Here is a 14,986-nt window from a genome sequence, read left to right as displayed (position 1 = left end):
CCGAGGTGTCGTTATCCAGTTGGGCCTGGACACTGTTCCACTCGATTCACCCCTTGATGCCAATGCTCTCAACGGACAGCTCCTCGCCCATGTCTGAGAGAACTGTCCCTGTCATCCTGCGTCTCTCTGGGAATCACCAGGAAAGGATCAGTCTCCACATAATCGACTACCCTCTCTTCCCTGGATCTTGTCCATCCTTGGATAAAGCTGCACAATCCACAAATTGACTGGACCACCAGAAAGGTAACCACTTGGAGTTCATTTTGTCACTCAAATTATCTTTGTTCTGCACTTGCCCCTGCCTTGTCTGTGCCACAGTCCTTTCCACAATCTCCGGACCTGTCATGAGTTCCTCTCTAGTATCACGATCTAGCTTCTGTGTTCAGCAAGCACCACGCCCTGTCGCTGCCACCTCATCGGCCGTACAACTGCGCAATTGACCTCCAGCCTGGAGTTCCTCTCCCCTGTAGCCTGTTGTATAAACTCTCTCGCCCCGAGCAGGAGGCTATGGAGGTGTACATCCAGGATTCCCTGGCTGTAGGACATACAGTATCAGGCCTTCTTCCTCTTCGGTAGGTGCTGGATTTGTCTTTGTAAAGAAAAAAGGATGAGATGCTGAGGTCGTGCATAGACTTCTGTGGGCTGAATAACATCACTGTGAAGAACACGTATCCCTTGCCACTCATCAGGTCAGCTTTTGCCCCCCTCCATGGTGCCACGGTGTTCACCAAACTCGCCCTCCGGAATGCCTACCACCTTGTCCGCGAGTGGAAACCGGTGTTCAACACACCACTGAATATTTGGTCATGCCTTTTGGTCTCACTAACGCCCCTGCTGTTTTCCAGAACCTAGTCAATGATGTACTGAGGGATGTGATTTGATGCTTAGTTTTTTTGTGTGGATGACATTTTGATTTTCTTTCTAAGGACTCTGAGGCTCACCAGCAACACATTTTCTAATGGCTGTTGGAGAATAATCTTTTTGTTAAAGTTGAAAACTGTGAATTCCATGCTTCCTGGGTTATATTATTGCACAGGGATGGTTACGTATGGATCCCGCCAAGGTCAGGGCAGTCAGAGTAGCCTGCACCCTTAAACCTGAAGCAGCTTCAGCATTTCCTGGGGTTTGCACATTTTTATAGATTATTAATCCGCAACCCCAGCCGTCTGGCAGCACCTCTCACCGCCACCTCCACTCCGTTCCACTGGACCCCTGAGGCAGAGGCAGCTTTCCTGGATCTCAAGTGCCGATTCACTTCCGCTCTAGTCCTCACTCAGCCAGACCCAGAACTCCAGTTCACCGTGGAGGTGGATGCCTCCGACACCGTGGTAGGTGCTGTTCTGTCTCCACGTTCCCCCCTGTGATCAGAAGCTCCACCCATGTGCATTCCTTTCCCGTAAGCTCTCATCTGCAGAGAAATTATGACATTAGTAACTGGGAACCCCTGGCAGTGAAGCTAGCTCTTGAGGAATGGCGTCACTGGCTGGAGGGTTCTATTCTCCCCTTCGTCGTGTGGATGGACCACAAACCTGTCCTTCACTGGAAATGTTTTTTTTTAAACTTCTTAGCAAATAGCAATTTCTCAAGCAATACATTTACTAGGACTGTCTTGGAGTGGTCTGAGTGGGGAGGGGACAACTGAATGCTAGCTGTTATTGGCAGAGGTTTGGCACTGTTTTTCTTATCGATGTAGCCCAGCGGTTAGCATGTCGGGCCAGTAATCGGTAGAGATTGCTAGTTCAAATCCCCGAGCTGACAAGGAACCGTCTATCCATCTGCCCTTGAACAAGGCACTTAACCTTTATTGCTCCAGTGTTGCTGTCAATAATGGCTGATCCCTGACCCCACTCTCCGAGGGTGTCTCAGGAGGAGTGGGATACGCAAAAAAAAAACATTTCCCGTTGTAAATGTGTGAAACAGAACAACTATAAGCACCCACAATTTGACCTTAATATCATGTTTGCACAATTTTGTGAATATCTCGCTACATGTCCCATTCACAGCCTGGATTCCACTACTGCCCTTTATAGTATAATAGAGATGATATAGATATTATAGTAATGCAGAGATAAAAGGTATAATAGAGAGAATTTTACTGATCATTCTTGTACATGAGGGCACCTTGGTTTGATGGGAGCCGGCTATATATATGTACCGGGCCGGCCTAAATTGCATCCTATCTGCTCTACTCTGCCAAAATCAGAGATTATGCCCCTGATAAAAAGGGGATGGGGAAAACAGATTAACGGTTAATCTGCAGGCTACTGAACCATTTCATTTCAATATCCCTTTAGACTCACACAGACTCATAGAACTGAAACACGCAATTTCAAAATAGATTCACTCCGAACTGTGTGATAATATTTCAGAACTCTCTTCGAGACACGGGTTAGTCTTTGAGGGCAATAACAGCCTGTGTCAACTAATGCTGAGGAGAGGAATATCGTGTAAACTATTGGAGAGTGTGGGACTCCCATCTCGTCAAAGGCTATTATGTTACAGATTGTCACTGAGCCTGTCAATCTCTATTGTTGCGCCACTTTGCAAGGAGAGCAGTGGTGAGCGAAGAGGTTTTGAGGTCGGCATTGTTATTCGGATTGTTGACTAGTCAATTATTCACCACAGATCTACAAATGGCTATTTCCTTTGTGAACTCTTATTTTAGCAACTAGTTCCTTGACCAAGTTCAAAGGGACCGGTGGCTGCCAAGTCGGGTCTGAAAGAAGTGATATCGAGGAGAATCTTCATGGTTCTGTTGGAAGGGGGATGCACGCGTCGATGCGGAAACGGCAGAGCTATGCTATGCAGTCGTCAACTTTTCTCTCTAGGTTTGAAAAACAACTTTTTAATATAGCATTCGAAAAACCTCATTTAAATAGCCATACCTAACCAACTCATCCAATTGAATTGTCTGCCCTTTACTGGCCTTCCCTACCTTTCATATGCATGACCCCCTCACACCTTAAATGTTAATGTCAACATTACGATTATTAACAATTCCATAAGTAGACATATTAAAGCCTAATCATCACCATGTATCTGTAAATAATGCCATACAGTGCACTCTTAAAAAGTTAGAACCAAATAAGGTTCTAGAGAGCGACACCATAATGGAACCATTTTAGGGTCTCTGAAGAACCATACATGTGATGGTTCGTTAAAGAATCATACAAAAATCCCAAACCAGAAATGTTTTGGCCCTCCAGGACCAGATTTGAATAGCCCTGCTGTCGGGTTTTAAACCTTATTTGCATATTTCCCAGGGTGCCTTTTGAGTGAATGTTAGTTACCAGTACCACCCATGACTGTTTGCTAGTGACAGAGATATGGTTGTTGTATTCATTCATTTTCAGTCCTGTGGCCTTCACCAAGTGAGAGCCTAACTGAATATGTTGTTATTCATTTTATTCTTTTAAGGGTCTGATTCTGATCAGCAATAAGCACACGTAAATTAAAAACAATTCCCCTTTTATGCACTTTTATCTATGGGTATTCTGACCTTGAACCTAAGCATGAGGATAGCATGCTATTCACCCAAATTCGTTTGGGGTGGAAATCAAATAAATTAATGTCGAGTGGAGATTTGTCTACAGATACACCATATTCTGACCTGGACTTAATTCACTAATAATTCCACCACGTTTAAGCTCAAGGAAACCATGATTAAGGTCTAGCGAATCTACCGGTTCCAAGTGAAAAAAGCATCTACTGTATTTTTTACAATAGAAATAACCCAATTCTCCATGCACTGTAATTTAGAACTTGACTGTCTTAATGTATTAATGATAGGCTACCCCGACATTCTCTGTTTCCTACTTATATCACGTTAGATATTAGCCACTATCAGTATCAGCCACCAGTAGGCCTAATAACCACACATATTCAACTGCCAATGTACTGTTAGTCTCCTTCATTTGGTATAGCCTACATTATCATTTCATTTAATTACATTGTTTAGTTTACCTTTATTTGCTTCCTTTGTAAACGCTGTCACGGCCGCGTGGTTGTTGCTGAGGATCATTATTAACAGTTGATCATATTTTAAAAAGACAGGGAGGCTAATTAAATCGTAATGGAGCGGAGATCCAAGCCTTAAGCCTTAACAGTTTTAACCCGACGCATGGCGCAATATTTGACTGTGTCATCACGCAGTTCATGGTTAGTGGAGGCAATAGATGAGGGTATAGAATACTATTGTAACCTATTCGCCCTACTATAATTCTATGAAAACTAATCTTCCAACATTACCATGGGTTGAAGAACTGAATGTGGCAAATTTATGAATGAATAAAACCACCCTTTCCATTATTTCGTGCTTAAATGCTTCCCTAAACCTAAATAATCCGAATTTTCAGAGTTAAAAAAAAAAATCTACCAATTGGTGATGAAATGAATATGCATACTTGGCTTTCATTCATTGATGCCTAATATCCTGAACCCGTTCTCTCGATATATTCAAGTCTGTCGATGAAATTCTAACTTAAAAGGTACACCGTATTTAAAGGGATGGCTTAAGATAAATGTACTGAAAACCCTACTGAATAAAATCTCCACGAGATAATCTGTTGGCCGGCAAGTGGGAGGGTTTTCTGTGGTTGAATTAAATTTATTCAGAGTGCGCAAGGTACCCGCACCTTCAGAGGGCATTACGCGACTGAATAAGGTAAGGTTGAATACCAAATACTGTGACGTGCAAAGGAAAGGCATGTGTAAGAAAGCTGGAATCGGGTCCTAAGACAATAAAATGTATATTTCATATTTATTTTGCGGACATAGTTTTACCCTAATACAATGGCCTAAAACTCATAGTTTACAGGCCAGTTTACACTGAAAAATCAACACAAGTTGACATTGGCCAATTTTCTGGGTGATATGAAAGGGACACATCTGCAGGCTTCCATACATTTCAAGAACCTTTTAGAATTATGAAGAATCGTAGATGCCATGTCAAGAACCCCACACTTCACAAATGTTTTTTTGGGGGGCAAGAGTTCTCCAAGGAACCGTTCTGAGCTGAGGAATAACCATTTAAGAACCGTTCTTTTTATATGTGTATTATCATACATTATCTAACCACGGTATAGTTCCCCTATTGTGCATGCTGCAAGTAAGTGCTCAAATGCCCATTACCAGGAGTTTCCTTTCCTTCTGTGGGATTAACAGGGTCAGTCCCCATGAGTGAATGTGTCACATTAGTCTGAAATATAGCCCACAGAAAGGTGATACTATGGCCTGCCAAGTGCAGCTGCTGCCTCTCCTCTCTTAGCTCCACTCAGGAGTACTGACCTTATGAAACCAGCGTGCAGGAGGAGCTTGTTCTGTCGGGATTTGAAAGAGACAAATCGGATGAGATTAGAGTTGATTCTCCAGGCCGTGCAAGGATTGGGAAAGGGAAGAGGTCCTCTCTGCCACAGGATCAGGACAGGCACTCATTTGTCACCCCAACCACTGCTGATGCTCCACATAGTGTGCACACAGGCTCCCATAATCCGACTTCCAACACAGGCAGCTGTGGGCTCTGCTAGGGAATGTGTGGAGCCAGCAGTGGATCTCTCACTCTCAACTGCATGTGTCTTGTTTAATGACCAAATAAAGACAAACTTGAGAGAGAGAGATGACAGCAGCGTTGTTGTTTTGTTGGCCTTGTTAATGTTGGGGCCAGGAGGAACAGCTGGGATTCAAAAATGCCAGAAGATGGTCTGATGTGTAAAGCCTAATATCCTACAGCAGAGAAAGCCTGTGCAGACCTACTGCTTAAGACTGTAGAGGAGGCATGCCACCCAACCCTGTGTATATACTGTGTATCCACCCTCCCTCCCTCGGGATTCTGTCTTTGAACACACATCTCTCCTCTCCTTTCCAACGACCTGACTGAGGTTCCTACTCTTTCAACGCTGTCTCTGAACTATACATACTTTGTTTAACCAACAAAAACATATTAGGGACCTAATGCACCCTGCAGAGAGTAAAGCTGTGCACCTAACTTCAGGGTTATTATTGATGTCAATGCAAGAGTTCAAATTTAAAGTCGGAGCACATAATCCTTTTAACTTTAATAATGAGCTTACTTGTCCTCCTAACACACAACAGGCATGGGTCCATATTGATCTTATTTTGTCCTCCTTATACACAATAGGCATGGGTCCAGAGACATGGACTCATCTCTGCTGAAGCCCAAGTTCCACCTGGACCTGTGGGTCAGTTTCACCATCCAGAACTGGCTGCTGGACTTCGGGAGGCCCATTGTCATGGTGAGTGAAATACAAATAAAAAGTATTATTGACTTGAATGGCAATGTCCGGTCTAGTAATTCTATTTATATGACTACAACTCAATTGGTTGTCGGAGGTTGTGCAGTAGCACTTTCATAATATGGCCTATTCCATCTTAAATGTCCAGACTGGTTCTAAAACAGTATCTGGTCACAATGAGTGGTTTATGGTAACTTTGACACACAAAAAAATAACTACAGGTACCTAGTATCAAATGTCAAGTAGTGGTGCTTTTTTCAACAACACCCCAGAAACCACAGTAATTATTAGGTCATTGTAACAATTACCATACTACCATGTCGTTTCTGAGTATATTCAATGCTTATTACATGTCCCTGTTGTGTATTGTTTTCCCCTCCTCTAACTGATAAACTGTATCTCTTCAGATCATCCTCCCTCTAGAGTGGTTCCCCCTGAACAGACCCAGTGCTGGGGACTACTTCCACATGGCTTACAACATCATCACACCCTTCCTGCTTCTCAAGGTAACCAATCATGGCACACAGAGACAGGGTGGTGTTCATTAGACACACCATAGCGATACGTTTCAAAACTGATACAAAAACATGTGTTTCTTGTTGGACAAGTCCGGGTAGTACATTCCTGTTCTAGTTAGTTTTCTTCCTCTTGGTGCCTAATGAACATAAGGCACGGCAACCCAGTTGAATGCTACATGATGAGGGCACGCTGCTGTCCCTCTAACATTGGCTTCTCTGCAGGCACTCTGGCAGTTTATAAGGGACACTTTGAAGGCATTGACATTAACTTGCTAAAGCAGATGCCAGCTCCACTCAGCCAGGCCAGTAACGAGAAGGTCAGACGGTCGTTTACTCGTTTAATGGAACATCACGCTCTCTGTAGCCAATGTGAGTAAGACCTTTAAACAGGTCAACATTCACAAGGCCGCAGGGGCCAGACGGATTACCAGGATGTGCACTCAGAGCATGCGCTGACCAACTGGTAAGGTAAGTGTCTTCACTGACATTTTCAAACTGAGTCTGTAATAGCTACATGTTTCAAGCACCTTATTCCCTGTGCCCAAGAAGGCCAAGGTAATTTTCCTAAATGACTACCGACCCGTAGCACTCATGTCTGAGACATGAAGTGCTTTGAAAGGCTGGTCATGGCTCACATCAACACCCTCATCTGAGAAACCCTAGACCCACCCAAAGTTCCATACCACCCCAAAAGATCCACACATGACACAATCTCTATTGCACTCCACATGGCCCTTTTTTTATTTGACCTTTATTTAACTAGGCAAGTCAGTTAAAGAACAAATTCTTATTTTCAATGACGGCCTAGGAACAGTGGGTTAACTGCCTGTTCAGGGGCAGAACGACAGATTTGTACCTTGTCAGCTCGGGGATATCGAACTTGGAACCTTTCGGTTGCTAGTCCAACGCTCTAACCACTATGCTACCCTGCCGCCTAATCAAAAGGAACACCTACGTGTGAATGCTATTCATTGACTACAGTTCAGCATTCAACACCATAGTGCCCTCAATGCTCATCACTATGCTAAGGACTATGGGACTAAACACCTCCCTCTACAACTGGATCCTGGACTTCCTGACAGGCCACCCCCAGGTGGTAAGGGTAGGCAACAACACATCTGCTACGCTGATCCTCAACAAGGGGCACCTCAGAGGGATGCATGCTCAGTCCTGTACTCCCTGTTTACCCATGACTGTGTGGCCAAGAACGACTCCAACACCATCATTAAGTTAGCCGACGACACAACAGTGGTAGGCCTGATCGCGGACAATGATGAGACAGCCTATAGGGAGAAGGTCAGAAACCTGGCAGTGTAGTGCCAGATCAACAACCTCTCCCTCAACGTGATCAAGACAAAGGAGCTGATTCGTGGATTACAGGAAAAGAAGGGCCGAGCACATCCCCATTCACATCAACGGGGCTGTAGTGGACCGGGTCAAGAGCTGGTGTTCACATCACCAACAAACTATTATGGTCCAAACACACCAAGACTGTCATGAAGAGGGCAAGACAACTATTCCCCTTCAGAAGATTTGGCATGGGTCCTCAGATCCTCAAAGTTATTCAGCTGCACAATCGATAGCATGACTGGTTGCATCAACACCTGGTAGGGTAACCGCTCGGCATCCGACCGCAAGGCGCTACAAAGGGTAGTGCGAACGGCCCAGTTCATCACTGGGGCCAAGCTTCCTGCCATCCAGGATCTCTATACCTGGCGGTGTCAGAGGAAGGCCCTAAAAATGGTCAGACTCCAGACACCCCAGTCATAGACTGTTCTCTCTACTACCACACGGCAAGCGGTACTGGAGTGACAAGTCTGGGACCGAAAAGCACCTGAATAGCTTCAACCCTCAAGCCATAAGACTGCTGAACACTTAATCAAATGGCTCTATTTTTATTGACCCCCTTTTTTGTAACGCTGCTGCTACTCGCTGTTTATCTATGCACAGTCACTTTACCCCTACCTACATTACATGTGTATATATGACCTCAGTTACCTCGACTAACCTGTACCCCTGCACATTGACTTGGTACCGGTACCCCCTGTATATAGCCTCGTTATTGTTATTTTACTGTGTTACTTTTTTTGTTGCTTTAGTTTATATAGCAACTATTTTCTTACTCTGTATTGATGGTTAAGGGCTTGTAAGTAAGGATTTCACTGTAAGGTCTAGCTAGACCTGTTGTATTCAGCGCATGAGACAAATACAATTTGATTTGTCCTGTCTCAGATAAAACCCATTCACACGTTGGCCTGAGGAAGCTGAAAGATCATAGCTGTCAAGTTGAACAGAGGAACATAACCTTTATGTCCCTGCTGGCTTGCCATCTCCAACTAACCCCCCTGTTGAAATTGTGCCCAGATGGAATTTCACTGCCCAATTCTCTCCCATCCCTCTTTAGCTGATCGAGCGTAGCCCCAAGACCCTGCCCCACGCCGCCGTGTACCTGTGCATCATCACCTTTGTGATGGGCGCCAGCATTCACCTGGTGGGTGACTCCATTAACCATCGCCTCCTGTTGAGTGGTTACCAGCTCCACTTGTCTGTCAGAGAGAACCCCATCATCAAGAACCTCCAGCCTGCCTCTCTGGTACTCCACCATGACACCCTCTATACCTCTCTCATACTCAGGAGCACTTGTCTTGACCAGCGCGCAAGCTGGTTTTAATTACACCTTTACAACCAGTTTAAGGCTTATGTGGAATTTTGTAATTTCAATCAGTTTTTCCAGGATGTTATTATAAGGTTGTAACAGTCATTTCATCCAGTTTAGCTGTAAACCGCTGGGTGGAGAAAATGAGTGTCCTCCCCACCCTTACCCCACACAATAACAAACCAGTAACCAGCCTACTACATTGTGCATAGTCAATAACACTGTGAAAGCTGAATGTAAAAGCTGTGAAAGTCAAGGACTGCCATATTCCGCTGAATACTGTGTGTAACTTTTTACATTGTTTTTTGCTTATTGGATAGGCTTCTTTTTGTTTAAAGACCAAACATGAAATTGTAGTACTCATTAGCATGATTTGATTGGATTCTATTTTGGTAATAGCAGAAATGCTATACCTTTACTGTCCTCTTCTTCCCACAGATAGATTCCTTTGAGCTACTTTACTATTATGATGAAAAGCTTGGCCATTCTATGTGGTAAGGAGCATGTTTGCTCAAAACTACACTACAGTTCAAAAGTTGTGTCACTTAGATATGTCCTTGTTTTTGAAAGAGCACATTCATTGTCCATTAAAATAACATCAAATTGATCAAAAATACAGTGTAGACATTGTTAATGTTGTAAATGGCTATTGTAGCTTGAAACTGCATATTTTTTTATGGAATATCTTCATAGGCGTACAGAGGCCCATTATCAGCAACCATCACTCCGGTGTTCCAATGGCACGGTGTGTTAGCTAATCCAAGTTGATCATTTTAAAAGGCTAATTGATCATTAGAAACCCCTTTTGTAATTATGTTAGCACAGCTGAAAACTGTTGTTCTGATTAAAGAAGCAATAAAACTGGCCTTCTTTAGACTAGTTGAGTATCTGGAGCATCGGCTTTTGTGGGTTCGATTACAGGCTCAAAATGGCCAGAAACAAAACTTTCTTCTGAAACTCAGTCTATTCTTGTTCTATTCCATGAGAGAAATTGCCAAGAAATGGAAGATCTTGTACAACGCTGTGTACTACTCCCTTTACAGAACAGCGCAAACTGGCCCTAACCAGAATAGAAAAAGCAGTGAGAGGCCCCGGTGCACAACTGAGCAAGAGGACAAGTACATTAGTGTCGAGTTTAAGAAACAGACACCTCACAAGTCCTCAACTGGCAGCTTCATTAAATAGTACCCGCAAAACACCAGTCTCAACATCAACAGTGAAGAGGTGACTCTGGGATGCTGGCCTTATTCCTTAAGAAATCAGCCGTTTCCAGCTACAATAGTAATTTACAACCTTAACAATGTCTACACTGTATTTCTGATCAATTTGATGTTATTTTAATGGACAAAAAAAATGTGATTTTCTTTCAAAAACAAGGACATTTCTAAGTGACCCCAAACTTTTGAACAGTAGTGTATCTTTACTTTACTGTACTGAATGACTGAATCAGATGAAAAAGGTCATTTCACCTTGCCCATAGCTATACATGAATTTATACCATTCAAACTGTGAATGTCATATGAGATTACATCTACGTGAAGACTGTCATAGATACATTGACATGATGTGCAGTGTTTGCAGCTTACCAGCATTTTAATCACTTTCAATTATTTAATCTTCCCTGGGAAAAACACAATTGAACATGATTGAAAATGTGCCTTTTTTCTTCTCTTCCATAGGTATGTTCCCTTCTTCCTCATCCTCTTCCTCTACTTCACTGGTTGCTTCACACACATCAAGGAGGAGAAGAGGATGCCGCTCGCTGCTTGGTTTCTTCTCGCTCCCAGCGCCGTCTACTATTGGTCAGCCTCTTTAGTGACACATCATACTATCACAGCCTGTAATGCTAGAATGTTTGTTTTGTTTCTGTCTGAATCCACTGTGATTGAACACAATGACTTAGCCCTGGGCAAAGGGCAGGACACGTCAGTGTATTGTGTGTGTTTGTGAGGGAGGGAGGGAGGGAAGGAAGGAACGATGGATGCACCGTACGTTCTGATTCCAATGGGCTCTTGTCCATTATTCACCTGAGCAAAACTGACTTCCTGAGACTTGCCCTCTATGTGTAGAGTTCTTTATGGGCTGCGTTCACAAGGTCACACAGGTGGTGCAGAGTTACAGTATTTCCCTTCAAAGGTCTCCTTAATGCTACTAAAATGTAACATGATGGAAGAGTTATCAGGTCAAATAAAAGGCACTGAATGTTTATAGGCAACATTTTGAATGGCTTTTATCCTTTATGTCAACTGTATGGGATGGTTCCGCAGTCACAGTCACAGATTACGCCTAGTCCTCGACTAAAATCTCTATTGAAAGTACTTTTTAGTGCTAGGCTTAATATGTGTTGAGGAAACCTCCCCTATGTGCGAATATGAAATGTAGGAGTTGACAGGAAAGGATTGTTTCTGAAGTAGTTTGATACTTCGGGTCCATTTCAATGAACGAGGCAAAGAGAGAGTATGGCCCAATCCCAAATCGACCTGTAGACTTGTGGAGATCTGAGAGGATTTGACCGGTGTAAGCAGTATAATAATAGATCCACCTTGCACTCTGATAAGATAGGTGGAAATGTCCCCATGCTTGTATCAATTAAATATTCTCAGATCTCTACAAGTGCATTGATCTTAGGGTATCGGTGTCAATTGAGACAGATACCAAAAAGGCAGCAGCATAAGACCTCCACCTCCATCCAGGTACCTTGACTGCGTTATGTTCAAGGTGCCAAGCGGAAGAAAACTGTAACAGGGAGGGGACTTAAGTAAACAAATTTTTGTCATCCATCACATGCGCTAAATTGAACACAGCTCTACTCTGTACAGGTACCTGATCACAGAGGGCCAGATCTTCATCCTCTTCATCTTCACCTTCTTCGCCATGACGGCCACAGTGATGCACCAGAAACGTAAAGGCTTTGTCCCTGATAGCAATGGACTCTTCCTGCTCTACAGGTATAATAATGATACTGTTTCCGATATTGTTTGTTCCTTGTTTTTCTTTAAGAATATTTGGGGCGATTTCCCAGACACAGATTAAGCCTAGTCCTAGGCTAAAAACCATGGACTAGGACTAGGATTAATCCGTGTCTGAGAAACCACCCCTTTATTTAAAGTGAATTGAGACCTGAGCAAAATTCATTTAAAAATAAACTTGACTTGACAGTTTCTCCATCGCCCTGGGTCTGGTCAGCATCTGGGTGGCTTGTCTCTGGAGCGACCAGGTCCTCCGCAAGAAATACCGCGGTGTCATCTACATACCGGAGCCTTGGGCCTTCTACACTCTGCACATCAGAGACAAGGGGGCATCAGCTTGAGCAAGGCGAATTGCAGAATCGGTAATCTTGATCACATAATGAGTAGCTACTTTGGATGCAGGTGCACAGCAGAGACAATCAGCGTGTTGGATGGAATCAGTTTGAGCAAGCGAGGCACAGAATCACTTATCTTGATCACCCATAATATAATGAGTAGCTATCTGGGATGCGAGGTGATTTGCAGATTTTTCCCATTCCGACTGCATTGCAGTCACTGGCTGCTCAAATGACTCACTCTAGTCATGTGTGCTGGGAGGAAAAGAAAGAGGGATAGAGCACGAGTTTATCTACTATGCAACAAAAATACAAAAGTAAGAGATGCTGAGGGGTACTGTACTCTTGGGACTGTGTCAAGAATTTGAATTATCTCCGAAGTGAAGTAACTTTTTAAGTTACCTAAGATAAATTAACTTGATTGCGTATGCAGATACATGTATGAAATTCCTCCATTGCTTATTTTTTTTACAGAGAAGTGATGTGGTGTAATCAATGCAAGCCCTGTTGATTGTGTCATGTGTCTCAGAACAGTAGAGCTCAGAACAGTGGAGCTGAGCCAGCACCATCTGGCAACACTGAATGGAGACTGGAGAAACTGAATGTATGATTCTCCTGGGATTCCTGCAGAGATGCTTTTCGATCACACACACACTCACCAGGGTTGGGGTCAATTCCATTTTGGGGTCAATGCCATTTCCAGTCAATTCAGGAAGTACACTGATTTTCCTTGTTGAAAAGCTACGGAATAGAGTTGACCCAAACTCTGTCACTCACTCTATACCCTTTATCAGGATTGAAAAGATCATTATAGTTTTATCAATGTTCAGAAGCAGATTTGATGTAGTTCCTTGGATGATATGAAGTCATCTTAGCTTTTGTTATGATGTGCACCACCAACACTGTGAGGAAATTTTAGCTGACAATGTTTTATTATGGCTTGACTCATTTAAAATATTTTTTCAATATTTACCTTTATCTTTTCCACCTTGTTTCATACTGTGTTCTTGTAGAATGTAAAGGTACACTCAGCTAAATGACAGCGCCAGATATGAGCGAGATGCAACACTTTGCTCTCACACAGTCACACACAGTATCTGCGCATGTGCACGGATTCAGTTCACACTGTTCAGTGTGGTAGCCTGGGCACCAAAACAGCCAAAGTTGAGGCTCATCGCTTTTAGTTGTTTGCAGAAATTGACCCACTATGCCGTTTCATTTCTGCATCTACATCATATCGCTGAGTCTACCTTTAAGAGAGGAAAATATTGCCTAATTATTTTCCTATATTCCAATGTATATATTCTATACTGTCCTTGTCCAAACTATTGTTGTAGCCTATATAAAGCCATATATAATGAATTATGTTTAGTTTGTGTTGTATGCTCACTCACACAAGTACAGAATGTAAGGTCTGAAATGTCCCAATGCGGCAAACTCAAACTGTTAGACATAGCTGTTATTATAACCTGGGTGGTTTGAGCCCTGAATGCTGATTGGCTGACAGCTGTGGTATATCAGAACGTATACCACGGGTATGACAAAACATTTATTGGTAACCAGTTTATAATAGCAATAAGGCAACTCTGGGGTTTGTGGTATATGGCCAATATACCACGGCTAAGGGCTGTATCCAGGCACTCTGCGTTGCGTTGTGCATAAGAACAGCCCTTAGCCGTGGTATATTGACCATATACCACACCCCCTCCGGCCTTATTGTTTAATTATAGCCCAATGGCCGCAAGATGGCGGTACTGTATTATTCCTTTTACGTTGTTTGTCATCTTATCTCCGAATTGAATGTGCACAGCCGGCAAGACACTCATTTCCCCCATGGACCGGCTCGTAAATAAAGCATCCACCATTCAGGCTACAATGGCATCAGTTTCCTCCTTAAATCTATTTAATGGCTTGTCTATGGAAAGAAACAGAAAATATGTATACTGTCTTAATAAAACACAATTTTCCACCACTATGCTAGAGTGGCTAATGCTACACAGGGATGTTGCTTACCACATTCAGCCAATGATGTTGCAGCAGTCTGTTTTCACCCCTGTTCTGTTTAAAAAAATAAAGGTGGTGCTTACTAGTCAGAAGTTGGATCAAAGATAACCTTGAAAGTTCCATATAAATGCTTTTTTATTTTTTATCTACAATTATTGTAAATTATAAATTGAACATAGCAGTGTTTTGGAGGAGAGTGACTGCTATTTCATCTCTCATGATTTTAACATCTTTGTCCGTATTTGAAAAGACA

General features: G+C 43.0%; 1 protein-coding gene and 1 long non-coding RNA gene across 2 annotated transcripts in view; one reads left to right on the top strand and one right to left on the bottom strand.

Moving 5' to 3' along the window:
- Nucleotides 1–2,433: 2,433 nt before the first annotated feature.
- On the top strand, nucleotides 2,434–14,802 carry cln6b (CLN6 transmembrane ER protein b). The gene is made up of 8 exons (XM_031802125.1): nucleotides 2,434–2,828; nucleotides 6,137–6,251; nucleotides 6,659–6,757; nucleotides 9,174–9,362; nucleotides 9,864–9,919; nucleotides 11,105–11,227; nucleotides 12,245–12,373; nucleotides 12,585–14,802. The coding sequence occupies exons 1-8, from the start codon at nucleotides 2,767–2,769 to the stop codon at nucleotides 12,733–12,735; spliced, it is 924 nt and encodes a 307-aa protein (XP_031657985.1). The 5' UTR covers nucleotides 2,434–2,766; the 3' UTR covers nucleotides 12,736–14,802.
- LOC116356374 (uncharacterized) overlaps nucleotides 14,743–14,986 on the bottom strand; it is a 20,771-nt gene continuing 20,527 nt past the window's right edge. Inside the window, exon 3 of the long non-coding RNA XR_004204891.1 lies at nucleotides 14,743–14,787. This is a non-coding gene — a long non-coding RNA (uncharacterized LOC116356374). The remainder of the gene's footprint in view (nucleotides 14,788–14,986) is intronic.

The sequence above is a fragment of the Oncorhynchus kisutch genome, linkage group LG22, assembly GCF_002021735.2.
Source record: "Oncorhynchus kisutch isolate 150728-3 linkage group LG22, Okis_V2, whole genome shotgun sequence".
Lineage (NCBI taxonomy): Eukaryota > Metazoa > Chordata > Actinopteri > Salmoniformes > Salmonidae > Oncorhynchus > Oncorhynchus kisutch.
This window is presented reverse-complemented; position numbering and strand designations above follow the sequence as displayed.